This window comes from Squalius cephalus (assembly GCF_949319135.1).
Source record: "Squalius cephalus genome assembly, chromosome: 2".
Lineage (NCBI taxonomy): Eukaryota > Metazoa > Chordata > Actinopteri > Cypriniformes > Leuciscidae > Squalius > Squalius cephalus.
Genome location: NC_137123.1, coordinates 24,952,588 through 24,979,691, shown reverse-complemented (window position 1 = coordinate 24,979,691; position 27,104 = coordinate 24,952,588). Strand labels below are relative to the sequence as shown.

Sequence of the window (27,104 nt, the reverse complement as noted above, 5' to 3'; positions counted from 1 at the left end):
AATACAAACACACACTGAATCATGTCAAGGGGCTACTTCCTTCTCTACAATTTGTACAAAAAGACTAAGATGATGTTTTGTCAAAAAGGCCACCGAATCTGACACACAACATTCAGCATCAGAAAGCAGCAAAACATATCACACTTTATTTAACTACTATACTTTGAAAAAAAATGTTATGTACTTATGTTCATGTTGTATTGCAAAACACTCTTGCTGCTATTGAGGTGAAATGGTAAGGTTAGGACAGGTTTGGTGGTAGCCCATGGCTAGGTTTAAGGGTTGGTTATGGGTATGGAAAGGGTCAACAGTGTAATTGTAGATGAATTTTTTTTTTTTTTTTTTTTTTATATTAGTACAATGTAAAAACATGTAGGCCTATGTATAGTCGCTAAAGACACAATATAAAGCGTGACCAAAAAAGTAAAATAAATCTAATTTCGATGTGCTCTTAATATACATAAGTCATGATAGAACAACTTGCATAATGCAAGTTAATGTTTGTTTCAAAATAAAAGCCTGTTTGACTGTGACACCACTGTTAATGCTAGTTTTTACCCAACATGCACATTGAATTACACCAGCTTAATTGCTTCATGCAGAAGTGAAATATAGATTTCCTTCTTCCTTAGGGCTTCAGATATATCTATGTAATTTGTTGCAATTCTGTTTTCTTTCCCATATGGAAAACACTATTGTGTAAAAGTTTCTTAAAATTATTAATAATATGAATGACCTGGCAGTAGCCTATCTGATGTTAAGATTAATCAATCGGAATGTGAGTTAATGTATTTTCTTTGACTGGAAGGATTATAGACGTGTTTCATTCTGAGTGGAGGTTTATTATACGTCTCCCATCTACAGTTCCTGCCATTATTCATAAAAAAAGTAAAATAAAAAAAATAAAAAAACTCATAACACATTTAGGCTACATATGTCATAAAATTAAATCTTGTCATATTATCATCATTATTTTTTTAAACCACATACGTATTTGCCGTACAAAAATAATCACATACTATGCTTTTCATTCATTCCTTTACTAGTACAAAATAACTATTTTAATGACTTTTATTTTGATAGAAAATTGAAACCTGAAAGACAGGGGCGTTTGTTCATCACGTGTGTTTTTCTGGAGCACACAAGTTCAAGTTGACAGTAAGTTGTTCCACTTTTCCTCGTTGTTGTAAACAGGCTCTACCTGTATGAAACCTTTCTAATTGTGAAGTATTTAGGGCGCTCAAACGTGAACTGCGTTTTTTTATTATTTTTATGTTTACAGTCATTTATAAGACTTACTGCTGCACTGAATTACCTTTACACTCGTCACGTGACACGCTTTAGACCCATTTTCAAACGTAACTAAATTATCATCACAATAATGCATGATGCATCCTTATGATCCAAGATTAATCGTACACTGTTTCAGAGACCCATCAACTTAATATCAACCAAGTAATTTGTTTGCTGCAAACGAGCACTCTTCATTAAACTCATTGATTCCTCTGCATTGTATGTCGTGTTGTTCATTCTGATAATGTATCTGGATATTTTAGTAAAAATGGGATAAAAACATGACTTTTCATTGGATATAACACTTCCACTGGGATATTAAACATTAACTGTTCAATATAACTATAAAGGTAATTGTGTCTTCATCTAGCATTTAATCAAACTTAACGAACCTAATATGCTTTTTCACGTTTAGGTTATCATCGAAGAAAATGGGCCGTTTGGACGGGAAAGTTATTGTCCTTTCTGCAGCAGCACAAGGCATTGGAAAAGCCTCTGCAATAGTAACCATTCATTTTCCATCCATCACTTCCTCCTTACAGCTCTATAAGTTTGCAGCACTCTGCTTTGGCTTATTGACAGCCCTGTGTGCCACTTTGATGTGTATAATAAATGGATTTACTCTGAGGGGTTTACAATTGCCATGTGTTTCCCTTTTGAACAAAAGCTTGTCATGCAAGGGCTGTCAGCATGGTATTTTTGAGTCTGTCAAGTGTACAAGCAGAATTCTTGGACATTGTAACACAATGGTAAATGTTAAACCCATCTCGAGGGTAGAATTTTTCTAGCTTTTGCAACCTGTTTTCTATTTTTTACCAGCATTTTTTATTATAAAAACACTATAATTAATCATTAAGGGGTGAAGAAGATGGTGTCTCAGATCATTTAGGCAAATTTGATCTCTGCGAGTCAATGGCACGTTATCAGCAGAGCGCTGGAGGTGGTTAATATGCACACCTGCTAGGTGAATACATTTCCATATCAAGTGAATATTCAAATGATTATTAAATGAGAGAAAGTTTGAGGAAACACCATAGCCCTGAGCCAGTTGGCAGATCACATGGAGGAAACACATGCCATTGCATAAATTGTTGTCAAATGAAATCTCATTTGTAGAGTGTTATTGAAACGTTTATATGGGAAAAATGTATTGGGCTTGGCAACCGACGTCACTGCGCAGTGCATTCTGGGACGTAAACAATAGGGCACCTGATTTTTCCCATCAGCCACCGCGGCGCTAAAGCCTTGACGTCACGCCCCCAACCCCAATTACCTAAGCCCTGCTGTGTGCACTAACCCTGCTCAATATGAGCTATAAAAGGCCTGCTGTCAGGTGAAATTGGTTCGATGAATTATGATATTGCACTACATTTGTCCATCTTATAGAAAAAAGCTTCAACCTGACTCAAAGACGTTGGGAAAGTTAACAAACATCATGTGATTTAGTAGTAGTGTGATGAACAAGAGTCGGACTCGGAACACACACTGATTGCTCATTCATTGAAACAAAGTGCATGTTTTTATTTGTAAGGATAGAATTACCTAATGTTAATTATGCATGTTGTTGTTTATTTACTTTAACTGTAGTCTTCTTAAATGTAACAGGCTTTTGCCAAGGAAGGTGCTCAAGTCACCGCTACAGATATCAACGAGGAGAAACTTAAAGAGTTGGATGGCATTCCAGGTAACTCATTGACTAGCTATGTATTGCCACCTAGTGGGAAATGTGGTGAAAAAAAAATCTAAACAGAAACAAGATCTTTAAAGGGATGGTCCACCCAAAAATGACAATTCAGTCATCATTTTCTCACCCTCAGGTTGTTCCAAACCTGTATGTATTGTATTTTGAAGAATGTCGGTAACCAAACAGTTGATGGGCCCAATGAATTTTTCCCATACTATGGAAGTCAACGGGGCCCATTAACTGTTTGGTTACCCATATTCTTCAAAATATCTTCCTTTGTGTTCTACACAAGAAAGAAATTCATACAGATTTGGAACAACTTGATGTTGAGTAAATGATAACTGAATTTTCCTTTTTTTTTGGGGGTGAACTATCCCTTTAACTGTTATTTCCCAGCTATTTATTCAGATTCTGTGAACTTCAACTGAAACATCAACTCAAACTGACTTTTGACTCGAGTCTAGACTAACAATGCAAATTTACTCCATTATGAATGACAATGATTAAAATGAACATGCTGTAAAATCTTAATGATAGGAACCCAATGCACTTGGCTTTAAAAGATGGAATATGAATGTCTGTCAAAATTGTATACATCACTATATGCAAAATCTAGCTCATGCTCTACCGTCTACCGAGGTTGGTAAGATTTTTTTTTTCTTCTCTTATTCTCATCAAGGCTGGATTTATTTGATCGGACATACAGTAAAAACTGTTATCTTGTGAAATATTATTACAATTTAAAATAACTTATTTCTATTGTATTTTAAATTGTAATATTTTCCTGTGTTGGCAAAGCTGAATCGTCAGCATCATTACTCCAGTCTCGTCACATGATCCTTCAGAAATCATTATAATATGCTGATTTGATGCTCAATAACATTTATTTTTATTAATGTTGAAAACAGTTCTGCTACTTTTCCCCCCAGGATTCTTTGAATAATAGAAAGTTCAAAAGAAAAGCATTTATAGATCTTTTGTAACATTATAAATGTCTTTACTGTCTCTGTTGAAGTATGTTAAGCATGTTAGTGTTTACAGAAACGTTTTTAATGTTTTTTTGGTCACATTTTCACTATTAACTAACTATTAACTATGACTTTTGCCTCAATGAGCTTCTAATTACTGCTTATTAATAGTTAGTAAGGTAGTTAGTTGTTAAGTTTAGGAATTGGGTAGGATTAGGATCTTTGAGCATGTCTGTTTTAGACTTTTCCCCCACAAAGAGATTTCAAAGGCTAGTGGGCCTTCTAGTAGCCCCCCTTTTCATACCGCTCTGCTTTAACACATAATCCCATTATGTTGGAAACAAATTGTTTTAGTTCAAGGGTGCTTCTCCCCTCAGGCTTTTGTATGCTCTTCTGATTCCTGGAATCCTTGCTTTATTAGGTATCAAAACCAAAGTTGTTGATGTTACCAAGAAAGACCAAGTTGAAGCCCTGGCCAAGGACTTTGACCACGTGGATGTGCTCTTCAATGTAGCTGGGTTGGTATTTCTCCTTAAATCAGTGAATATAGCTAACATTTAAAGACACAAAAAATGGATATTAAATGGAGTTTCTATATGTAGCCTATCCTGCTTAGTTTCAGAATACACCACCCTCCAGAAATCACTTTTCAGGAATGACAAAAAAGCATGACTTTGTTTCATTTTTGGGCAAACTATTCCTTTAGAGTGCATAAAGGTTCTCGTTCTTCTTTCTTTCGCACAGTTTTGTCCATCACGGCTCAATACTGGAATGTGAGGAATCAGACTGGGATTTCACCATGAACGTGAATGTTCGTAGCATGTACCTGATGATCAAGGCCTTCCTTCCTAAGGTCATCTTATCCTCCTCCTCTCTAGGATTAGACCAGAACACATGCTAGCTCCTACATTTAGACCTTAGACCTTCACATTTAGAGATTATTTTTTCATCCCCAACTCTTTTGGTTAAGAGTACAAAGCCGACCCGTTACATGCGGTTAACTACTTAATCCCTCTGACGGCATAAATGTGCGCAAACATTGTTCCTTTGTTGATGAAATATAAATGTCTGTCAAATTCGTAAAAATTTGATACATTACTATGTCACATGATCCTTCAGAAATCCTTCTAATATGCTGAATTGGTGCTCAAGAAACATTTACTATTATTAGGTCTGTTCACGCCATATAGGAATAGGAGCGAGATTCCGAATTGTAAAAAGCAACGTAGAACTCGTAATTACAACTTGTAAACTCGTAATTTTCTAAGAGCTCCGACTTGTACAACATGACCTCTGTACAGATTAATTTTGGCATTGATAAGCATTGACATAGAAACGCATAATTCCGAGAACGTGAACGGCTCCGAGTTGAACGTCACATGTTATCAGCTCGTAATTACGGTAATTCCAACATAGTGTGAACGCACCTATTATCACTGTAGCCTGGCTAACGTCAGACCTCGTCTCATTGAGACGTGGTCTGGGAACCACATTTTCATTTTCTCGTATTTGAGGCGTGGTTTACGAATGCCCAGAGCCGTTTATTGGGCGCTACGAATGTCTATCAAATGCGCCTGCACGAAGCTCATAGCCAATCGTTTCAATTCTACCAGATGACGTATGTAGAGCGACAGAAATTCGACGAGGAAGAAGACGAAATAAACTTGCGTTCTAAACTACTTAGGACACTATCTAAGGCTGCATCGAAAGGTAACTTCGCGTCTGATGCCATGTTGGATCCATAGATATAAACAAACTGCTTCGGTGTGTCGCATAGACGTCGTCATCGTCTTGCTGCTCCCTCCCCGTTCTGTGATTGGTTCCCTTTTTGAGGGGAAAATCTGGTCCATGGTGTCCAGGCTGCCTAGCAGCGTGAATAAAATCGCGCAAGGCAGCATGGGGAAACCCAGGCTATTATCACTGTTGAAAACAGTTGTACTGCTTCATTTTTTGTGGAAACCGTGAAGATGAAGATGCTTTCATAAATAGGAAGATCAAAAGAACAATTATTTGAAATACAAATATTTTATAATATTTTAACATTATAACATAGTAAGTAACACATTCACATTATAACACTGTTTTTTTCCATCACTTGATGGAACCGTGCTGAATTAAAATATTAATTTCTTTAATAAACATTTATTGACCTTTGGACAGTAATGTATATCATCTGTTCTGCATGAACACAATAATCCTGTCGTCTGATTTGAAGAATGTTACTTTAACCAGTCAGCCAATTTAAGCTAAATTCCCCTTATCCTTCTCCATATAGATGCTGGCTCGTAAATCTGGTAATATCATCAATATGGCATCTGTGGCATCTAGTATCAAAGGTAAATATATTCTGTCGCAACCCATTTGCATTTTGATGCTGAATTATAAATGGGCTGCTGTAATACATCATGTTGTATATCGAGGTTTGGCCATTTGCTCTTAATCACATGTGATGATTGACATTGTTCCATGTTGCTCTTGGCATATTATTTTACCTCCATTATCTGTAGTTTAGCTGATGTATGAATAAATGCCAGGTCAAGTGAAGTTTGCCCTCCTAATTGCTCATCCTTAATTGCATGTCCAGGAGTTGCTAACAGATGTGTCTACAGCACATCTAAAGCTGCCGTCATTGGACTGACCAAATCAGTGGCAGCTGATTTCCTGGAGCAAGGGATCCGCTGCAATTGTGTCTGCCCTGGTAAGCTACTTTATTGATTGTTTTCCTCTATTGAGTCCCTCTGCACTTAATGATGAAATGAGTCATTTTGCTTCTCTTGAACTTTACAGGAACTGTAGATACGCCATCTTTACGTGGGAGAATTCAGGCTAGACCTGATCCAGAGCAGGTACTGCTTCCCCATTACAAAGACATTGTTTCTGCACAGCCAAGTGACACAGTAATCTAAAGCCGTTTGCGTAATTTTCAAATGTTTTTTTTTTTTTTTTACAAATGCAAAACTCATTGTTTTTATTGTGAGAGCTCTCAGGAAAGATAGAAACATGAAACATGAAACATGGCAGTTACTCCTTATCAGCTTGTGCCTTGACACACCAAGCTGACAGTCGGTCGTCGGTGAGCGTCTTTCAGGCTAGTTTTTGGGGTGTGTTCCTCACGCCGGCGACAGTCCACCAGATTCAGCATGTCGAAGCAGTGTCGGGCCATCGGTGAGAGAGATCGCTCTGATTGGCTGTTCAGTTTTGCAAACGAGTCCGTGCACGAGAATAAAAGCGAAAGTGAAATGAGTTACTTCAGTGGCTTTACATAGGTTGTAATTTTTACATTAAACACACACAATCTGTGTATATGCATATATATATAGTAAAGAGTAAATGTAAAAATATTGTGCTGTAAAAATTGCAAAACGTTTTCCACCATTTGAATTGGAAAAACGGTCAGCAGAATAACATGACACATGTGCTCTTTGCAAACCTCTGAGAATTATTGTGTTTGTGCATTTACAATGCCTCTCTGAAAATAATTTTCTTTTTCATATTTTTTGGCATTGGCACCTGAACAATGAAGGCCCTTACAATAGAGTTTTTTGCCTGACTGAATACAAAAATCATTTTTTTACATAAACAGTAAAACATCACAGTTCAGCCTGTCAGTCTCTTTGTTATACAGTTCCTGTCTTTCACCTCTCAGGCTTTTAAAGACTTTATGGCCAGACAGAAGACTGGTAGAATGTGCACGGCAGAGGAAGTGGCACATCTGTGTGTGTACCTGGCCTCAGATGAGGTGAGTATTTGACCATTGTACTCTCTTCTTTTCTGTGATATCATTTTAAGACAACATTTGGTACTGATGTTGTTTTTTACTGTTCACTTGGATATTTATTTGGCTTTCTATACATATTATTCATGCTTTCAAGTTTAAAAATAATTTTTATTCCTGCAGTCTGCCTACGTAACAGGAACAGAGGCCATCATTGATGGAGGATGGAGACTCTGAGGATGTTTTATAACTGGCCAGATCTACAAAAGTTAATGCTGCTGTGGGCTCTTCCTGAGTCCTGTAAATCCATGTCTTGATTGCATTTAATATGTACTGAATCATTCTTAGCCATTGACTTTAAAAGGCTTGCAGTTTATAAACTACAAATTATGTGATATTACACCCCTGTATTTCATATTTCTATTAATGGGTCGTGTTACTATATTGGATTTCAAGCTCACTTATTGTGAACATGTCATCTAATTTTCATTATTTTTAATGAATTGCTTGAGATTGCTTGAAAAATTATAATATGCCAAATGTAATTAAATTATTTTGTCAATTACTATCTTCTTTTAGAATTTTTAATCATTAATCAAAGTTAAGAATTGTAAACCATGTTTTGTGTGTGTGTGTTTTATATATATATTTATTTATTTATTTATTTTTACTGAAACCCATAATTAAAAACAATTAGTAATTTAAAAGAATAATCTTTGAAACTCTTAGGCCTGGTTTTACAGACAGGGCTTAGATTAAGACAGGATTATGCCCAGTTCATTTAGGGCAGTTAAGTAGCTTTTATAAACATGCCTTTGGAAAAAAAAAAAACCACCTTTCTGCTGTGCATTTTGAGATGAAACAATGGCACTAACATATTAAGATATGTCAAGGAAAGATGCTTTCAGTTAAAACAGCTCAAACATGCATTTAAGTCTGGGACTAGCTTGTCTGTGAAACCGGCCATTAGTGTTTTTTTTATTTTTTATTAATCCCCTGGCTTTAGTTTTATTATATGTGGCATTTATATTATGTTCAGAAGGAACCATATAAATAATTAAATATCCTGGGACCCAAGAATAGACTTTTGTCCACTGTAGAGGAGATTATATTTTAGTGAATTTCTCTGACATCATACATGTCACATGACACAACCTGGGTGTCCTGTAAAGAGCACATTCAGGACTTTTCAGAGACACCAAATATTTGGAGGTTTCACCATGAAAACAACCCCTTGGTCTTTAAAAATGTCTGACATTAATTTAGTGATCAAATGTAGCATTCTTATGGAAATATGATAATATATTGTAAATATAATTTAAATTGGACTACTTTTCAAATTGTATTTCATAAAACAACATCTCAGGAAAATGTTAAGGGGTTTCAAATTAAAAAAAATACTTTCTGTTACAGAACAGGGCATTGATTTCAAACGTGTCCACTGTAGAGGTTAAATCATGTTTATCAGGCATTTTGTGAGACACAACAAGTGAATATGGAAATAAATTATACATCAATATTCCAATGAAATATTAGATATTATTATTAAAATGTTGTCAGTTATTACTCTAATTATTACACTTCTTTTTTCATTAAATGTTGCTCCAAGAACACATTAATGTGCAAATTAGATACAGTGTATAGATACATTGCATTGAATGGGAATATTAATTTATAGCCATTTTACCCACATACTGCATAAAGTAAAATGGTGTATCAATTCATTCCGTTATTTCTTTCATAACATAGTTGAGAATCATCTTTATACAAATTTTGGTTAAAAAAAACCCTGAAACCCCAAAATTTATTGGTGATTGAAAAAAAAAAAAAAATCCCATTGTTTTTGCCTATACATATAATTCCATGTCATTTTATTTTTTAAACAACTTAGTCCTGGCGTCCACTACAGAGGACATAGCATAACGTATGAATAAAATATTATTTTTCAAAAATGTTTTTTTTTTTTACCATTTGTTCATTGTGCTCTAAACAATGTGATGACATGGAAAAAAAAACTAAATTCAAAACACTTTTTTTTTCTGGGTCTCAGGAGGATATCGTGGATGCCGCATGATTAGGGGATCATAAACAGAAGTCTCTTGACGACGGCTTGTGATTGGTCCGTTGCTGTCAAATCTAGCCAATCATGCTGTGTAGGAGACGGGACTTGTCAGAAAAGGGGTTGTGAAGATAGCCTGATTGGACCATTTTATTTCTTTGGGTTGGGGGTTGGACGAACGGTATAACAACACATTCCATCTGTCACTCACACTTCCGGATGCCTCTACCGGGTAAAAGATTAACCTTATTAAATGTATCCACGCATTTAACGTTCAAGCGCGAGCGCGTATATTTTCAGTATCATTTGTTTTTGTATGTATAGACCTCAGCACATGCCGGTTAATCACTTGAAGACGTCAAACTTACAGACACTTCAGCATGAGATTTTGTTCCATTTCATGTCAGTCAACTGATTTATTTCTAATCATCACATAGGACAATACAATGTCTCTATCACGCAAAACAATGACTTTCGTCATGAACGAGGGGGAATAAATATTACACTATAGTCGATTAGTTGAAGAAAATAGTTTGTAAATGGACTAAAAACGTTGTAATGTCAGTGATGTTCAGTGAGTGGTTTACTACAGTCTTATAAACAGAGACCATATGCCACGCGCTCTTCAGTCTGATAAACCACCATATGGCCCAGGCGTCGCGTTTAGTCCTGTTTCAATCCGATTAACTTGTTGAACAAACCAGTCGCTTTTCCCTCCTAGTAACTTACTCGGGCGGTTTCCTCATTGATTACACCTTAGCAGGCTTTATCGATAAGTTGATGTAGTAACAGCTATTTATATTTACACAGGTTAAGTTTTAATGAACAGGAGCCGGTCTTGAGCACGTGCAATGGCTGGAAGACCCGAGCAAAGATAGAGCAGAAGTGTAGTGCCATGGAGGATGCCCAGTCCAGACCTCTTTCAGTTCACTCCACATACTCACAGAGGACAGAGGATGCAGCCTCCGCCCTGGGAAATCATGCTGAAGTAGGTTATTACTCAGACTTCCCCACTTTATGCTGCTTATCTTGGGTCTATTTTGCTGTAAAATTGGTTCTATGGAATGGGACCGTTGCCTTTATTGTTGTTATCTAGCCGAGATGTTATGTATCCTCAGCTGATCTCAAGACTTAAGGGACAATATGAAAGATTTAATGCTTTTTTAAATAACCTTAATTTAGATAATTAACAAACATTTTAATGCTTTAGATCAGTAGTTTATTATCAGTAGTAGATTTCAGTATTGACAATATATTATTCTATATTGCATTCTAGTTTGATTGACTGGAAAAATTATTACAAAAAAAATAACATTGGCATTTTTAAGTATTTTGATATGTTCCACTTTAATAACAGCAGTCAAGCAAAAATAATGTATTTTTGTATTAACTTGTTTTCATTTTACATCTTTTCCCCCCAAAAATCCTGTTTATATCCAGGTTTACGTCACCACAAAATCAAAATGGACAATTCTTATTTTTTATGGAAAAATTATTGCAGTATTTATTACTAGTGACTACAACTCGTACCCTCATAATCTAATCAAAATAACTTCCCCTTCCACATTCAAATGACATCTTTTCGGTAACACTTTATTTTAAGGTGATGTACACGTTACTACATGTACTTACTATAGTAATAACAGTAAATTATGTGTAATTACAAGTACCTAACCCTAAACCAAACCCTAAATGTAAATCTATTGTAAGAACGTATTGTACTTATTTAAGTACAATGTAACTACATCTTCTTAAAATGAAGTGTAACCATCTCTCCTCTTCTCTGATGACGTGTTTACGACAATGCAATCAAATCTTGATGGACAAAATCAAGTCCTCTAAATTTTTTCTTCGAGTTCGAGAAGCCGTTCACTCGGATATACGTCACAATAGGGAAAGAAAGACTATCATAAGTTCCATTTCTTGCCGACTTTAAATTAAAACAATAGATGTGGTCTCAGACTTTTCTATTCTATATTCTGGATTGGTTAAAATATCTGCAAATTTAGATTTTGCTACTAAGATCACTGCTTCTCTTTTCACTCTTCATTTTCTCATACAGCATCACCTTATTGTCAGTCAGACAGTCCTTGTGGTTCCGAAGCGCCCGGAGAGCCCCAGTCTGAGTATGACTGAGGAGACGACGTATGTCCCACGACCGGTGTCTTCAGTTGACGCTTACACCAACACAGACCCTCCGTACGAATGCTGTCCTTGGTTGCGCAGACTATGCCCGTGCCCACCCAGAGGCCTGCTGGCTGCAGTCATCACCAAAGGTTAGAACAGAGTCTATAATCTTCCAAAGCCTGATGGTAGAGATTGCATGTGCACTACACTGTAAAAAAAAGTTGCTGCCTTAAATTTTTAAGTACAATCAACTTGGATGTTTTAAGACATTTTAACTTAAATTACATTAAACTGATTTAAAAAATGAGTTGAATCTTGTATACAAAAAGTTGAAAATTGCTTAACTTATTTTGATGAGTTAAAGCAATGTAGAAACATATGTTGTCATAACTTATTGATCATATCATTTTTTTTTTTTACGGTGTACCGATATGTTACGGTGTAACGGTGTGTTTGGGGTCGGTAAGATTAAAAAAAAAGATATTTCAAAGTCTTGTACATTCTAAATGCTCACCAAGACTACATTTATTTGATCAAATGTAACTTTGCTTTCCATTTATTACTTAAAGCACACTTTAAATACTTCAATACCACCACAAAAACTACTAGCCTAACTAATAAGGTTCAAACATTTATTAAAGACAAGTGAACAGTCATTAAAAAAATAAGATCAAATACACTAATTTCAAGCATAGATAAATATAATATTACAAAGTTACAAATAAAGTGAGGTCTAACTGTAGTGTAATCAATCAGTTACAGAAATGTAAAATAATAACACTATAGTGTTCACTGTATAAATTAAATATAGATTAATCTTTGTTAAAGCTGTGTTTTGTTGTTTGATTTCCATATTGTTCTAAATATAAATATTAACAGTAGAAGTGAAATCTTATTAGATTTGAAATCAGGGTACCGTCTTACATTTTAAAATCATATTTGGGGGAAGTCTGGTCCCGTCAGCGAGCCACGCAAACATGACAGTCACACGGCTCTTAGACGGTAAGCTTTTCTTTGACTGTTTGTTTGTGTTCTTTTTGCGCTCGCGATCTTCTAACATGACACTCTGACACACCGTATTTCTTTGCAAACTCGTTTTACATGTATTTGGCGCCACTTATAGTTGCGGGTGTGTTATACGCTGATTTCACGCAGCCGTTATTTTGAAATCGAAAGCGAGGCTCCGGTGGGAAGAAAACCGGAAGTGTTGCCTTTAATCACAGGAGAGTCGTGAATGCGATGGCGTATTGTTGTGTTTAATGATGTTGTGTCAATTCTAAAACTGTACATACATTTATTTTATACTTTAGACTATACAGTGAAAATTCATTTATAAATAAAATATATTTTTTTATATAATTCAGAAAGTAAAAAAAGAAGCAGGAATGAACAATATACATATCCTATATTGATCATTAACATCCAATAGTGTAAATCGCGGCAGCAGCTTCAGGTTGGTAGTCCAAAGGCATTGTTGTTTATCTTTACTTCCGGGGGTTTTCCCACCGGAGCCTCACTTTCGATTTCAAAATGGCAGCTGCGTGAAATCAGCGTATTGACATACAATTCTAAACCCTGAATATAAGACAACCATGGTTTTTCAGATGTATTTCTAAGAAAAGACATTGTCTTATATTCGGAAAAATACGGTAACATTAATGACAGCAGCAGGTATTTATATGTTGCTGTCACTTTAAGAGCGTATGTACGGATCCAATATAACGATACACATTCGATTTATTTCTCAACCGTTTATGTTCACTTAAGGCTTTACCGACTGTTTACGACAATACTTGCCGAGGCGGGTATTTTGATACCATTTTGTGTGTATGTGTCCGTTCAGAGATGCGAAAGAGTAATCAATTCGAATCTGAAATGCTCCTCTTTGAGTGTGCGCGCTTCAGGTGTGTGTGCGGCTATGCTCACAGATAACAGCGCACGAGTACCGAATTGATGGTTAAACCATGATGGCCTGGTCCGTACAGATCACGGATCAACTACGATCAGTTTAACCCCTACTTTTGATTAATGTAAAGCATCCTTGCTGACTAAAATTAGTAATTTCTTTTTAAAAAATCTTACTGACCCCAAACTTTTGAACAGTGCTGTATGGTTGATAAAAATGTATTATGTTTACTAAGCTATCTGCTGGAAGATTGAACCCAGTATCTGTTTGTTCTTGCAGTGACCATGGCCGCAGTGCTCTTTGGGGTGGTGTGGTCCATTACAGAGAAGGAATGTCTCCCGGGTGGAAACCTCTTTGGCATCGTGACCTTGTTTATTTGTTCTGTAGCCGGGGGAAAGCTGTTTGGACGCATACACTTGCCGAACCTGCCACCTTTACCTCCCCTTCTTGGTATGAGCAATTTCTTAACATATTTAAGGTGAGGTCACATTAGTGAAATTTTGTGGGGGGAAAAAGGTCCATGGTCAGTAGTGAAGTGCCCTCACGAAACATTGCAATTGCACAGACTGTAAAGTTTTGGTAAATGTGACCGCATCTTAAGAAAATAATGTCTATCTTAGGGATGGAAATTTAACCTACTGCATACTTCACAGCATATACCTGTTATTTTTATAAATATGTATGTAACCATCACAATATTTCTGTAGTGAATAAAAGAACCTTAATTCTGAATTTCTACCTCATCATCTTCTACTTATTTGAAAGTTAACATGTACAAGTATGGGGTCTGTAAAATGTTATTTAATTTTTTAAGAAATGACACTTTTAATCAGCAGGGATCTACTGTTTTGATCAAAAGTGACAGTAAAGACATTTATAATGTTACAAAAGATTTCTGTTTCAAATGAATGCTGTTCTTTTGAACTTTCTATTTATCAAAAAATCCTAAAATAAATGTATTGTAGATTCCACAAAAATATTGAGCATCACAACTGTTTTAAACATTGATAATAATAATGAATATTTCTTGAGCACCAAATCATGTGACACTAGTTATGTTTCCATCCACCTATTTCATGCATTTCATTTCTTGAATTTTGGGTTGTCGCATAAAAAAATGCTGGGTGGAAAGTGCATAAATTCTCTAAATGCGCATAAAAACGTATCTGTGCTCAGTTGAGGCGGATGATTTTTTGATCTCAATAAGAAGACATGCGCATAAACTACGATGGAAACACATTTACTGAATAAATCCCTCAACGCGCAAAAACAATGAATTGAATTTGCACAGCATCTCAAAAGTTGGTTTTGTTTTGTTATTCTGAAACACCTGAGCCAAAGTCTGTTATCAAAATAGTTGGGTATCATTACCTCCCTGTCTCACACAATTGCGATCCCAAGCACCAGGCATCCTCCTCCGAACGCAAGATAACATGACCGTGTTTTTTTGCGTCTGTGCAAGTAATTTATAATGTGCAAAAAAAGAGCCACAGTTTCTTCCTCGTTTGCAGGAACTTCTGATTTTATTACAGATATTTTGTGCCAATGTCCCAGAAAATGACAATTTTGTTCACTCAAACACATGGGATTGAAACAGTGCTTTATTCACAAATGTTTAATGCGATGTTCCAATTTTGCTCACAACTTTGGATGGAAATAGCTACTGAAGACTGGAGTAATATATATTTTTTTTATATATTTCACAATATTACTGATATTTTTCTTTATTTTTGTTAAAAAACAGAATGTAGCCTCGATGGGTATAAGAGTTTTTTTTTTTTTAACTCTACATGCTCTACAGACCCCACACTTTTCAACGGTAGTGTATAATTTAATTTTCCCCACAGCTCAAAGATAAACAGACTGTGTTATTCTTTTTTCCTGTATTGACAAAGTGGTCAGTTTCAGTTTCAGTGTTATGAATAACTATGGGATTTCTGTTTGTGTTATTTCACTCTGTGTGTGTCCGCAGGCATGCTGCTGGCAGGCTTTATCCTCAGAAACATCCCTGTGGTGACAGATGCTGTTTACATTGATGTAAGATGGTCCGCTTCTATGAGGAACATCGCCCTGGGTGTCATTCTGGTCAAGGCTGGTTTGCAATTAGACGGCAAGGTATGAAACTGCATCAGCCCGAGAAGATTTGCCTTCAAACTCTTTCAAAGTTCAGCCAACTCAATTGTTTTTTGATATCCATTTCAATCCCATATATGACTTTTCATTTAATGATGGTTGTACAGTAAGAAAAATTGGTTTCACTAAATTGTTTTGTACTAACATAATACTTTTATGTGTGTTTCAGGCTCTGAAGAAGCTGAAAGCTGTGTGTTTACGTTTGTCCATGTTCCCTCTCACCTGCGAGGCAACCACTATGGCTGTGGTCTCCTATTTAATACTGGGACTTCCATGGATCTGGGGCTTTATTTTAGGGTAAACCGCTGTTTCTGATAAGATAAGAACCTCTCTGAAAGGTCTGCTGGTACCAACTCAATAGCTCTGCTTTTCTGCTCTGTAGGTTTGTTCTCGGGGCTGTTTCTCCTGCTGTTGTGGTTCCGTCCATGCTGCTTCTGCATAAGGAAGGGTACGGTTTAGAGCAGGGCATACCTACTCTTCTCATGGCAGCATGCAGCATTGATGACATCATTGCCATTACCTGCTTCACCACCTGCCTGGGCATAGCTTTCGCCACAGGTACGCCAAAAGACTAAATGTAGCATATACGTAGGATATTCCTAAATTAAATTAAATCAAATTAATACAGTTAGAGATTTTGGATATGATATCAATAATTTAACCACACAGTCTTACAGAGGAATTCAAAGCGCTTTTAGATGCAGAGAATATGTTTAGAATAGATGACATTGTGCTACATTCTAAAAAATACTTTGTATTTACACCACTATTCAAAAGTTTGGGGTTGGTATTAAATAGTTTTGAAAGAAAAGTCTCTTATGCTCACCAAGGCTGTTTTTATTTAATCAAAAACACAGTAAAACAGTATATATATATATATATATATATATTTTTTTTTTTTAAATGTAATTTATTCCTGTGCTGGCAAAGCTGAATTTTCAGGAGACAGTCACATGATCCTTCAGAAATCATTCTAATATACTGATTTGGTGATCGGGAAACATTTCTTCTTCTTTTTTTCTATGCATGAGTATTTTTTATTTTTTTTTAGGAAACCATGTTACTTTTTTTCAGGAGTGTTTGAAGAGTAGAAAGATTAAATGAACAGCATTTATTTTGAAAAATCTTTTCAAACAGTAATGTCTTTGCTGTCACTTTTGAACAATTTAATGCATTAAGATATGACATTCTTTTAAAAAAAACTGACCCCACACTTTTAATAGTATATGTATACGAATTTGTACATTTTGTATATTAACGCATACAAATGTAAATGTTTCTGAATATGTTTTTTAGATACTTCTTTGATAGTGTCCTTTCTCAAGGGCTGTGTTTGAAATCGCCCATTATACCCTCATTCACTATTCCCTACATTAGTCCACTGATATAGTTCACTTAAAGGAGTGAACAAAAACAAGTGAGCAAATTTGGCCACTGAGTGCGCCGAAAGGGCTGCTGCTTTTGCGAAGTTTGTGCTTACTGTTTAATAATAATTTGAAACTGGGCAAAATGCAGCTCCAGTAGTGATGAAAAGATCATGGTAACTATGCATAAATCTTTATTAAACAATATAATAATCAGTTATTCAGGTATTTATACCTGTTTGATATTATGCTGTACCCACATTGGACCAGTGGTTTGGAAAATGGATGGATGATTCAGCTGCTGGCACCATCTTCTGGCGAGAGGCAGGAATTCATTTTACGTGACTCTCACAGTGCATTGTGGGTATTCTCTAGCCATTGAGCGTACATCGGTTGTACTCTTGTTATTCAGGTGCATTGTGGGATTGAATGAGTGCACTCGATAACATCCACTATGGTTTCGGACACCACTAAAAAAAAAAGCCCTATTTAAGGGCATAGGTGGCGATTTTGAACTCAGCCCAGGTTTTATGGATTTCTTTGTTGTGAGAGATCCAGTTTATATTCGTGCTCTCTGTTGCCCTCTGCAGGTGCCGTGTGGTTAAATGTGCTGAGAGGACCACTGGAGGTGTTAGGTGGTGCGGTCACTGGTGTGGCCTTAGGGTACTTTCTACGTTACTTCCCCAGCAGAGACCAGGTACGTGAGCAGCAACTTTATGATTATGAAGGTCATGTTGAATTCAAAAACTGATGTGGAGTTGATGTTGTCAGGGGTAACAGGTTTCATGATTGTTGATGATTTGTGTGTTTTGTCTTTCCACATAGGGAAACCTTGTGCTGAAACGTTCGTTTCTGGTGTTGGGGCTGTCTGTGTTTGCATTGTTTGGCAGTAATGTGGCCGGGATTCCTGGCGCAGGAGGTCTTTGTACACTGGTGCTGGCGTTTGTGGCTGGAATAGGCTGGGGAAAAAATAAGGTCTGAATCTCTTCTCCCAAACACACAATTTTTACAAAAATATCAAAGAATAGCTGTGAAAGAGAAGAGAGTTTTGCCTACTTTCTTTCTCATTCACATATTTATACACACTCACATTTTTTCGCAACAACGCCAAGTAATAGAATTAAAAAAATATAAGAGCGTGACAACACGTTTTCTAAGATCACATGTTTGATTTCTCTGTGTATGTGTGTTTCAGGCACTTGTGGAGGAGGTGGTGGAAAGGTTTTGGCATGTGTTCCAGCCTCTTCTCTTTGGTCTCATTGGTGCTGAGATTGTTATTAGTACTTTGGAGGTCACGACTGTGTGTGAGTGTTGTTTTAGTAACAGAGCTGATTGGGAAACACTCGAAAGGGCTTTTCACACTTGAAGTAGTTAAAGGGATAGTTTGCCAAAAAAAAAGAAAATTCTGTCTTCCTTTTCTCAACCTCAAGTTGTTCAAAACCTGTATGAAGTTCATAGTTATTTTTTTCATCAACTGTTTGGTTACCCATATTCTTTAAAATATCTTCTTTTGTGTTCAGCAGAAGAAAAAAATGCATACAGGTTTAGAACAACTTAAGGGTGAGTAAATGATGACAGAATTTTTATTTTTTTGTGAACTATCCCTTTAACCCTGGGTCATTTAAACCACAGGTAAACAGAATCCTGGGTTATCTTGCTTAACACTTCACGCTGCTCGCTAACTCTGGGTTAACATTCTTATTTACATATTTGTGGTGACAGTGTCATTTATTGGACGAACACAGCATGTGACTTGTTTATATAAAAGCTCTAGCATTGCCCATCATCATATTATGCACTGCCAACTGTACTGTCATGTTTTTCCTGAATTTTCCCTTACTTATAAAGGTAAGAATGAAACGGTCTTTTCTTCTCTCCAGTTGGCACCTTTTCCATGAGCATTTAACATTTTTCCTTCAAATGCTGAAACTGCACACGCAGTGTGTCTGTGACAGTCCAAAGCATGTGAATATAAGGCACGCGATTGGTTGTCGGTTGCTAAGCATTTAGCCGTAACACTGCACACATTTGGCACCCCACGCAGGGTTATCAGTGCAAAAGCAGTGCTAAACCAGCTCTGGAGCAGGGATTCATATCCATGGGTAAAAAGAGCAGATAACCCCGCTTCTAAATTACAAGTGTGAAATATTCCATTATACAGGGTTAAAAGCGGGACTTAGACTGACGATAACCCGGGATTAAGCGCAGTGTGAAAAGCCCTAAAGTAACTGGGATGTAAGCAGTGTGCACATTTGCACATGTGTAGTGTTACAAACATGCAGTTGATCTTCTCTAATGTAATATGTCCTCAGTTCTTGGTATAGCAGCTCTGCTCATCGCACTCACGGTACGGCTGCTCATCACTTTTGTTTCGGTACTGCGAGCTGGCTTTAACCTGAAAGAGAAAGTCTTTATTGCTCTAGCCTGGATGCCGAAAGCCACAGTACAGGTAAAATTGCCTAGTATAACAAATAGACCTTCTATTTTACTTCTGTTTTATTGTCTTTATCCTGCACCCATTCCTTCTGTTTCTTTGGACAAGAGTGAGCTAAATGACAAATAAAAATGAAATGCATTTGTAAGTTCCTAACAGAGCAATCCTGTTATGTCATTGGTTTCAGGCTGCCATAGGCTCTACAGCTCTAGACATGGCACGCTCCAAGAATGACCTTGAGCTGCAGAGGTACGGCATGGATGTCCTCACTGTGGCTGTGCTGTCCATTCTCATCACTGCTCCTATTGGAGCGCTCATCATCAGCCTGCTCGGCCCTCGACTCCTGCAGAAACCAAAGAACCCTGAGTGGGGTGAGATATTTGTACACACACACACAGACACATTGGCCACTTTATTAGGCACAACTGTTCAACTGCTCGTAAAGGCAAATACCTAATCAGCCAATCACATGGCAGCAACTCAATGCATTTAGGCATGTAGACATGGTCAAGACAATCTGCTGAAGTTTAAACTGAGCATCAGAATAGGAAAGAAAGTTGATTTAAGTGACTTTGAATGTGGCATGGTTGTGGGTGCCAGACGGGCTGGTTTGAGTATTTTCAGAAACTGCTGATCTACTGTGATTTTCATGCACAACCATCTCTAGGGTTTACAGAGAATGGTCTGAAAATGAGACAATATCCAGTGAGATGGCAGTTCTGTGGGCGAAAATGTTTTGTTGATGCCAGATGTCAGAGGAGAATGGCCAGACTTGTTCGAGCTGATAGAAAGACAACAGTAACTCAAATAACCACACTGGAGCCACGTCTGTCAGCTAACAACAGGAAACTGAGGCTACAAGTCACATGGGCTCACCAAAATTGGAAAAACATTGCCTGGTTTGATGAGTCTTGTTTTCTGCTGCGAAATTAGATGGTAGGGTCAGAATCTGGTGTAAACAACATGAAAGCATGGATCCATCCTGCCTTGTATCAGCGGTTCAGGCTGCTGCTGGTGTAATGGTGTGGAGGATATTTTCTTTGCACACTTTGGGCCCCTTAGTACCAATTGAACAATGTTTAAACACCACAGCCTACCTGAGTATTGTTGCTGACCACGTCCATCCCTTTATGACCAGTGCACCATCTTCTGATGGCTACTGGATATGGATGGCACCATATCACAAAGCTCAAATCCTCTCAAACTGGTTTCTTGAACATGACAATGAGTTCATGATACTCAAATGGCCTCCATGGTCACCAGATCTCAATCCAATAGAGCAGCTTTGGGATGTGCTGGAACGGGAGATTCACTTCATGAATGTACAGCCATTAAATTTGCAGCAAATGCGTGATATATACGTCCATATGTATATATATGTATATACATGTATGAAAATTCAGCTGTGCATCACAGAATTAGATTTTAAATTATATTAACATAGAAAACTCTTATTTTAAATTAATAATATTTCAAAATATTACTGTTTTTTTCTGGTTTTATCAAATAAATGCAGCCTTGGTGAGCAATGGAGACCTCTTTCAAAAACATTAAAAATAGTAATGTTTCCAAACTTTTGACCGGTACTGTAGATATTAGGGATGCACCAATAGTATTATACTGATTTTAACAAACAACAATTAAAATAGATTACTGTTTGATCATGTTTTAAATGAGCAAAGTTAAAAAATGCATGCATTAAGATATACTAGCTAGTTTATTTCTGCATCATCAAATCATCTTCATTGAACATGGATTGGATCCATTTAACATTCAACATGCATAACACAAATACATAACATGTATACAACATAAAAAAATATACATTTGAATTAAACAGTGCTTTTCAGGTTGGTCTAACAGTACTTTTCAGATACAGAAATTGAAAAAGGTAATCAAATGTAAGATAACACTGCTGTATAAATTCTCGTCACCCCCCTCAACCTGCTTCCTTAGTGTTTTTACACGTAGAAAAGGCGACAAAACGCATTACATTGTCCAGTTTTCTCCCTGAACAATGATGTGAGTTACTATAGCAGTTCTCAATGCATCGTGAATGGCCTAGAGTGGTGAAATTGTTCACAATCGTGACAAAATCTAAACATTATTTGTGTGGTGTTTGTGCGTGACTGTTAAGCTGCTATCTACACACTCACATGCTCAAAAAAAAAGGGGATATGAGATATGATGGTTAGGATAATGCCTTAAATGTTTGCTGACTTTGTAGATTTTTAAATATATATACATATACATACATATATATATATATATATATGACAACTACTCCATTTAGATAAACAAGCCACATGAGATGCACATGGAAATGTATCGCCACAGCTTGGAGAATTTGCATGCTAGCAGGACACCCTTTTTCCAGTTTCACTCTGCGTTTGCTTTATTGTTTGTACAATGCTGTCTCTCAACTTTGCTAATGTGTTAAATTGGGGAAAATAAATCAAATGCTCCAGGCCCTTTAATGAAGACCAGTAGATTCAGTTTGCTTCAAATTCATAAACCTGTGTTTTGTGCAAAAAATTATATTAGCACACACAATATCTGTGACACTAAAGACTGGAGTAATGATGCTGAAAATTCAGCTTTATCATCACAGGAATGATTTTTTTTTTTTTTTTAAATGAATTAAAATAGAAAACAACTTTTTAAAATTGTAATAGTATTTCTTACTGTTTTACTGTATATTTGATTAAATGAATGCAGCCTTGGTGAGCATAAGCGACTTCTTTTAAAACATTAAAAAATGGTAGTTTCCAAACTTTTGACAGGTACTGTTCAAACATTCTTCATTGTATTAAATGCGTGCATTGTTTTAATTGTCATTTTCTGAATCGCAGCTGTCAGTCAAGGTGCTCTGTCTGCATCAGGGACACCGGTGACATATGAAAGTGCCCTGTGATGTTTCTGGAGTGCTTCTGGGAAGTGACACCCCAGCGTTCAAGGCTGCTGATCATCCTTTTTGTCCTCGAGTTCTCAAACTCATTATTACTACGACCCTCTGAAGTCAGAGTGCAAAATTGGGCAGGCATGCTTTTCAGATGAACAAACCCAACTTTTTTTTATTTTTTTTAACCTTCTAAGGTGAATGAAAATCACTTCTCATTCTCCTCTAAAACGTGGGATTTAAAAGGATTACGTTATGCTAAGGATTGGTCATTTTTGGCACTATCGAGTACAAAAACTGTTGTGTATGAAATATAGAAATATACCAGACATTATTACATATGAGTCTGCAGCGACTGCATTTTAGTGTTACAGAAAGTCATGTAGTGGCCAGTGTTGTCATGACTATGTTCGGAATGGAATACTAGCTGTTTTTACTTTGCTGTATATACTGTATACAGCCTTCTAGTTCCATTTTAATAGTTGTGTCACAACCCGTCTTTGGCTGATGGCACCAAAAAAAAAAAAAGGTCCCAATACTAACCAGTAAAACCTTGACTTCTTGGTTTTTTAGAAAATATGCTACATAAACATTTTTCATTTTTAAATGTCTCAGTATCTGGTAGTCTGATCAGATAAAGAGGCTAGAAAGAGGTTTCTTTCAGTTCATCCATTAACCTGGAAATGGAAGGTCAAGTTGCAGTACACATACATTTTTGCAAATGTAGTATTTCATCCGAGTATGTTGGCTTACAGAATACATATTTTGTATATAGTATACTATTCTGAACATAGTCACGGACCTACATTCTGAGATTCAGAGTTTTTGCAGGTATCTTGTCAGCCCTGTTGCACATACAGTTGTCAAATACTGTAGCTGCAAATATTCTGAAGTCAGTTTGGAGCTCCGTTACGTTTTGTGTTTACAGTGGAAGTAATTTTAGGACCTAAAGAAAGTTTAGGATTTCTTTTTTTAATTAGAAGTAGAAAGAAAAATCATATATTTCCCTTTGCACAGTTCATCATGTTATTTTTTCATGAACCATATTTATTGTGAATTATTTTATTTTTTTTCATAAAATGTGTATTTGATTGTTATAGACGCATGTGAAGGGAACACTATTAGTGGATTAAGTTTGCTGCTTACATTTTTACAAAATTTTGTATTGTGGTTTTGTCTCAAAATAGAGTATTGGTAATGCTGCATACAGTCATTCTTACTTTAAGCTATTAAATGACTACTGTTAAGAGTATTAGACCCGTATTTTTATATTGTATGGTGTATGTGTAGTTATTTTAATTTGTAGATGCATTGCTGCAGAAAATGAATGACATGCATTGTTAGTAAATGACAGGCAAAACCCCCTGCTTGCATTTGGAAGCGTATCTTGTTATATCATCTAAGGCAAAGCAGATGTAAATAAGCATCACTGTTACTTTAAAGACATGGAGCATCAGTGTAGTGGAGTTGCACTATTGTGTGTTTTAGGAAAAGTACACAGAATAAATAAACAGACTGTTACATGGCATCACACATTCATCAGTCACACTCAGAAAGAATTTTCAGGAAGATTGGTTAACTTTTATTTTATAAAAGTTGTTAGGCACATTCCAGTTATCATACAAATGTATTTTTTTTATGAAAACATCTATGAACAAGAGTGTATAAAATACAAAACCAAGTGCCACAAGAAAAAAAGACTGGGATTGTCAAACTATTTATAACTTTGAATATGAAGAATAGCACACACACTATGAATTGTAGTTGTCGCAGCATGTTGGTTCAGGTGGACAGAGAAAAGAGGGCACATTTCTTTGATACATTATGATAAATGTTGTAATATATGAATGATGTGTAACAATAGCTGTGACCAAAGTGCAACGGGAAATGTCTGTAAGTATACGAACAAAAGTCAAGTTTAGTATCCCTAAAATAATTTAGCAAACATTTTAGAACTATTGTCGATTTAGGAATAATGCTGTGTCGAAAATGAAAAGCATAATAATGTACTTCACATTGAAAAGTTAAAAGTATGATTTTTGTTGTTGTTGTTGTCTTACAAAATGTCAAATGCACAAAAAATAGTATCAGTACAAGGCAACTTAGTTAAAACTGAATCTAGATGTAGATTAAGATTGGAAAAGACACTTTCATGGCCACAAAGATTGATTAGCGACGATAACCGCCATTTTTCCTTATGGTCCTATTATATTGCACACAAAAAGTCAAACTACATTTGCCAAGTATAACAAAAAGAAACACACAACAATGTAACAAAAAGTAAATCACAATAATTTGGAAAAATTTGGGGGTAAGTACAACAAACGAAATTACAGCAAGTTTTTCCATGGAGAAATAACAGAGTTTTGTCCTACTCCGAGCCAAAACAGGTGGGCTACAGAGTCTTCTTCTTAAGAATAAGTGGACCAACGTTGTCCCCCGTCAGCTCATTATGCTTTATGTGCGATTTATCGCAAACAGGAAACTGCAAGATAAGAAAAAACAAATTAACTGCTGATAAGTGACAAGGCTTTTGACAGAACTCACACTCTCAAAGAGGAAGCAGAAAATCACACATTTCCACACACAAATTAACAGTTAAAAAGGGGTCATATCATAAATGTTTTATTACTTTTATATATATATTTTCCCCAAAGCTCCAAGTATAATGTTAATCAAGGTTTTGTTTTGTGCCAATAAGTCAGAGTTTAGTTGTTCCACATTAATTTGGTGCTTCGATAGCATGTTTTGATAGTTGAACCACTTTACCGCAAAAGTTCTAGGGAAAAAAATATATCACCCACTTAATATTACCTAGATAAATTGATTTTCTACATAAAACATTTTTCCTCTCAGGCATTCCTACCGTTTTAGATCGCCAGCAACGACAGTAACAAACATTTGGAGTCCTCAGGTCCTCTATGTCGATCTCATTCACCACTCTAGGGTTTTCTTTTTGGATCTTCAGGTTTATTAGACTGTCTCTTTGCTTTTTCTTCTTGGGCAGGAAGGGCCGGATGGTCAGATAACCCAACAGAGCCAAAATCCCCAATAATGGCAGAAGCCGCAACCACTCTGAAACTGTGAGACAGTGTTAGAACTTATTATATACTTAATGACAACATAATGAGAGCTCTTCTGCTTGCAGTGGAAAAATAAGTGCATGTCAGATAAAGTAATATTCGGTGATTAATACACTTTGTGTGTATGTGCATTAGAGATGAACTGTTGCATTACACAATGACAGTTGCTGGACCCTGAATATTGGTCATTTTAGGTGTCTGTACAAAAAACTTGAGCATATTTTACTTACAGATGCAAATATTTCTGCATCTCTTCTGCCATCATCTATAATACTACAATAAATCATGTCTCTTAGAGGCAAAGCATGCTATCAGATGCTTTGCGTGTTTTGTTCTTCACACATTTCTAAAATAGACACACACCGGTCGTTACTTTGTAAAAAGCACTGCCTCATGAGAGTCTTCTCATGCAATTGTATGAAAACAGGTGAAAGATAATACAAAAGCATGTCTTTTCTCCTACCCAGAAACACGTGCAGGCAACCAATTACTTATTTATGCGTTATTTAAGTGTTTAATAGATGCAAACCATAGACATAACTCTTTCCATGAAGGCATGCGCGCGTTAACTTTCCACCTACGCTTGTGACATTTTGTATGATGATGAAACACATACCTGTCAGTCGCGCAAAATCTCCGAGTGATTCTGGAATGGGCAGTTTCTTGAGGTAGGTTGGAAGTTGCATTTTGATAATCCTGGAGATACTTTCTAACACCATCTTGAATGACTTTGTGCGCTTCTAATTGAGAGACCCAACAGGAGGATATTTCCTGAGACGTTCTACGTCATCGCGTTAGTGCGCTTGCGTAGTCGTTTCCGTTCGCTCTTGAAGAGCGACTAGTCAAGGCTGGAGGAATATACGTAGTTTTGACTGTGAATAAGCGTAAGTGCACCACGCCCCGTAAAAGCGTCAACCAATCACCATCTGCAGAGTTGGTTGAGCGCGATTGGCTCGTCTCTCACCGCGCCACTTGCTTTCTTTTGTACAAGGAAAGGGGTCTGGGCAATATCAAACAAATACTATATAATTAATAAAGTCAGAGATGTATCTTTTAAAATATCACACAGAGTACTGTTAAACAATATATAGGATAGATTTTTCCAACATTCAATCAAGAACCTCCCTGTTTTTTTTTTTTGTTTTTTTTTTATTTTTTTATTTTTTTTATATACAATTTGAGTTGCATGATGTAATTCAATTATTATTATTATTATTATTATTATTTACTTTTTTGTACATAAATAGCCTGACATTGCTTGCATTCAATTTATTGTAAATTGTAATTTTACTCCTGGCACAGTTCATTCATTCATTCATTCATTCATTTTTAATGTTTAATTTGTACAAAATAATTCATTATTTGTAGTTCTACCCCCAACCCTATTCACAGAAATTTCATTTTGAAAGAAAATGGAAGCTATTAAACTTTTATTTTTG

General features: G+C 36.3%; 3 protein-coding genes across 5 annotated transcripts; 2 read left to right on the top strand and 1 right to left on the bottom strand.

Annotated features, from left to right (window-relative positions):
• The first annotated feature begins 1,081 nt into the window (after positions 1 to 1,081).
• bdh2 (3-hydroxybutyrate dehydrogenase, type 2) lies at positions 1,082 to 8,277 on the top strand. 2 transcript variants are annotated; one of them, XM_079898280.1, is made up of 10 exons: positions 1,082 to 1,158; positions 1,709 to 1,796; positions 2,899 to 2,977; positions 4,367 to 4,463; positions 4,690 to 4,798; positions 6,221 to 6,281; positions 6,530 to 6,643; positions 6,733 to 6,791; positions 7,592 to 7,684; positions 7,844 to 8,277. In XM_079898280.1, the coding sequence occupies exons 2-10, from the start codon at positions 1,725 to 1,727 to the stop codon at positions 7,895 to 7,897; spliced, it is 738 nt and encodes a 245-aa protein (XP_079754406.1). In that variant the 5' UTR covers positions 1,082 to 1,158; positions 1,709 to 1,724; the 3' UTR covers positions 7,898 to 8,277. The 2 variants fall into 2 exon arrangements, with proteins under 2 accessions (XP_079754406.1, XP_079754407.1); XM_079898281.1 differs by lacking the exon at positions 1,082 to 1,158 and adding an exon at positions 1,167 to 1,358 and having other exon boundaries at positions 7,844 to 8,226.
• Positions 8,278 to 9,885: 1,608 nt separating this feature from the next.
• On the top strand, positions 9,886 to 24,269 carry LOC307173226 (sodium/hydrogen exchanger 9B2). 2 transcript variants are annotated; one of them, XM_079896177.1, is made up of 13 exons: positions 9,886 to 9,951; positions 10,530 to 10,707; positions 11,782 to 11,995; positions 14,032 to 14,202; positions 15,725 to 15,867; positions 16,055 to 16,182; positions 16,268 to 16,443; positions 17,840 to 17,946; positions 18,075 to 18,224; positions 18,445 to 18,553; positions 19,562 to 19,698; positions 19,871 to 20,054; positions 22,536 to 24,269. In XM_079896177.1, exons 2-13 carry the CDS (start codon positions 10,615 to 10,617, stop codon positions 22,595 to 22,597), a joined length of 1,674 nt encoding a protein of 557 aa, XP_079752303.1. In that variant the 5' UTR covers positions 9,886 to 9,951; positions 10,530 to 10,614; the 3' UTR covers positions 22,598 to 24,269. The 2 variants fall into 2 exon arrangements, with proteins under 2 accessions (XP_079752303.1, XP_079752302.1); XM_079896176.1 differs by having other exon boundaries at positions 9,947 to 10,121.
• cisd2 (CDGSH iron sulfur domain 2) lies at positions 24,142 to 26,484 on the bottom strand. The gene is made up of 3 exons (XM_079896198.1): positions 26,282 to 26,484; positions 25,449 to 25,663; positions 24,142 to 25,067 (listed from the first exon to the last, which is right to left on the bottom strand). The coding sequence occupies exons 1-3, from the start codon at positions 26,382 to 26,384 to the stop codon at positions 24,978 to 24,980; spliced, it is 408 nt and encodes a 135-aa protein (XP_079752324.1). The 5' UTR covers positions 26,385 to 26,484; the 3' UTR covers positions 24,142 to 24,977.
• Between the last annotated feature and the right edge of the window lie 620 nt (positions 26,485 to 27,104).

What these genes read in the sequence shown, in the direction of transcription:
- bdh2 (XM_079898280.1), top strand. Translation starts at nt 1,725, where the DNA reads ATGGGCCGTTTGGACGGGAAAGTTATTGTCCTTTCTGCAGCAGCACAA. An exon ending in TTGGAAAAGCCTCTGCAATA is followed by an intron (nt 1,797 to 2,898) that starts GTAACCATTCAT and finishes TAAATGTAACAG; the next exon opens with GCTTTTGCCAAGGAAGGTGC. An exon ending in CTAGACCTGATCCAGAGCAG is followed by an intron (nt 6,792 to 7,591) that starts GTACTGCTTCCC and finishes TTCACCTCTCAG; the next exon opens with GCTTTTAAAGACTTTATGGC.
- LOC307173226 (XM_079896176.1), top strand. Translation starts at nt 10,036, where the DNA reads ATGTATAGACCTCAGCACATGCCGGTTAATCACTTGAAGACGTCAAAC. An exon ending in ACTTCCCCAGCAGAGACCAG is followed by an intron (nt 17,947 to 18,074) that starts GTACGTGAGCAG and finishes CTTTCCACATAG; the next exon opens with GGAAACCTTGTGCTGAAACG. An exon ending in ACCAAAGAACCCTGAGTGGG is followed by an intron (nt 20,055 to 22,535) that starts GTGAGATATTTG and finishes TCTGAATCGCAG; the next exon opens with CTGTCAGTCAAGGTGCTCTG.
- cisd2 (XM_079896198.1), bottom strand. Translation starts at nt 26,384, where the DNA reads ATGGTGTTAGAAAGTATCTCCAGGATTATCAAAATGCAACTTCCAACC. An exon ending in AGATTTTGCGCGACTGACAG is followed by an intron (nt 25,664 to 26,281) that starts GTATGTGTTTCA and finishes ACTGTCTCACAG; the next exon opens with TTTCAGAGTGGTTGCGGCTT. An exon ending in GTTGCTGGCGATCTAAAACG is followed by an intron (nt 25,068 to 25,448) that starts GTAGGAATGCCT and finishes CTTATCTTGCAG; the next exon opens with TTTCCTGTTTGCGATAAATC.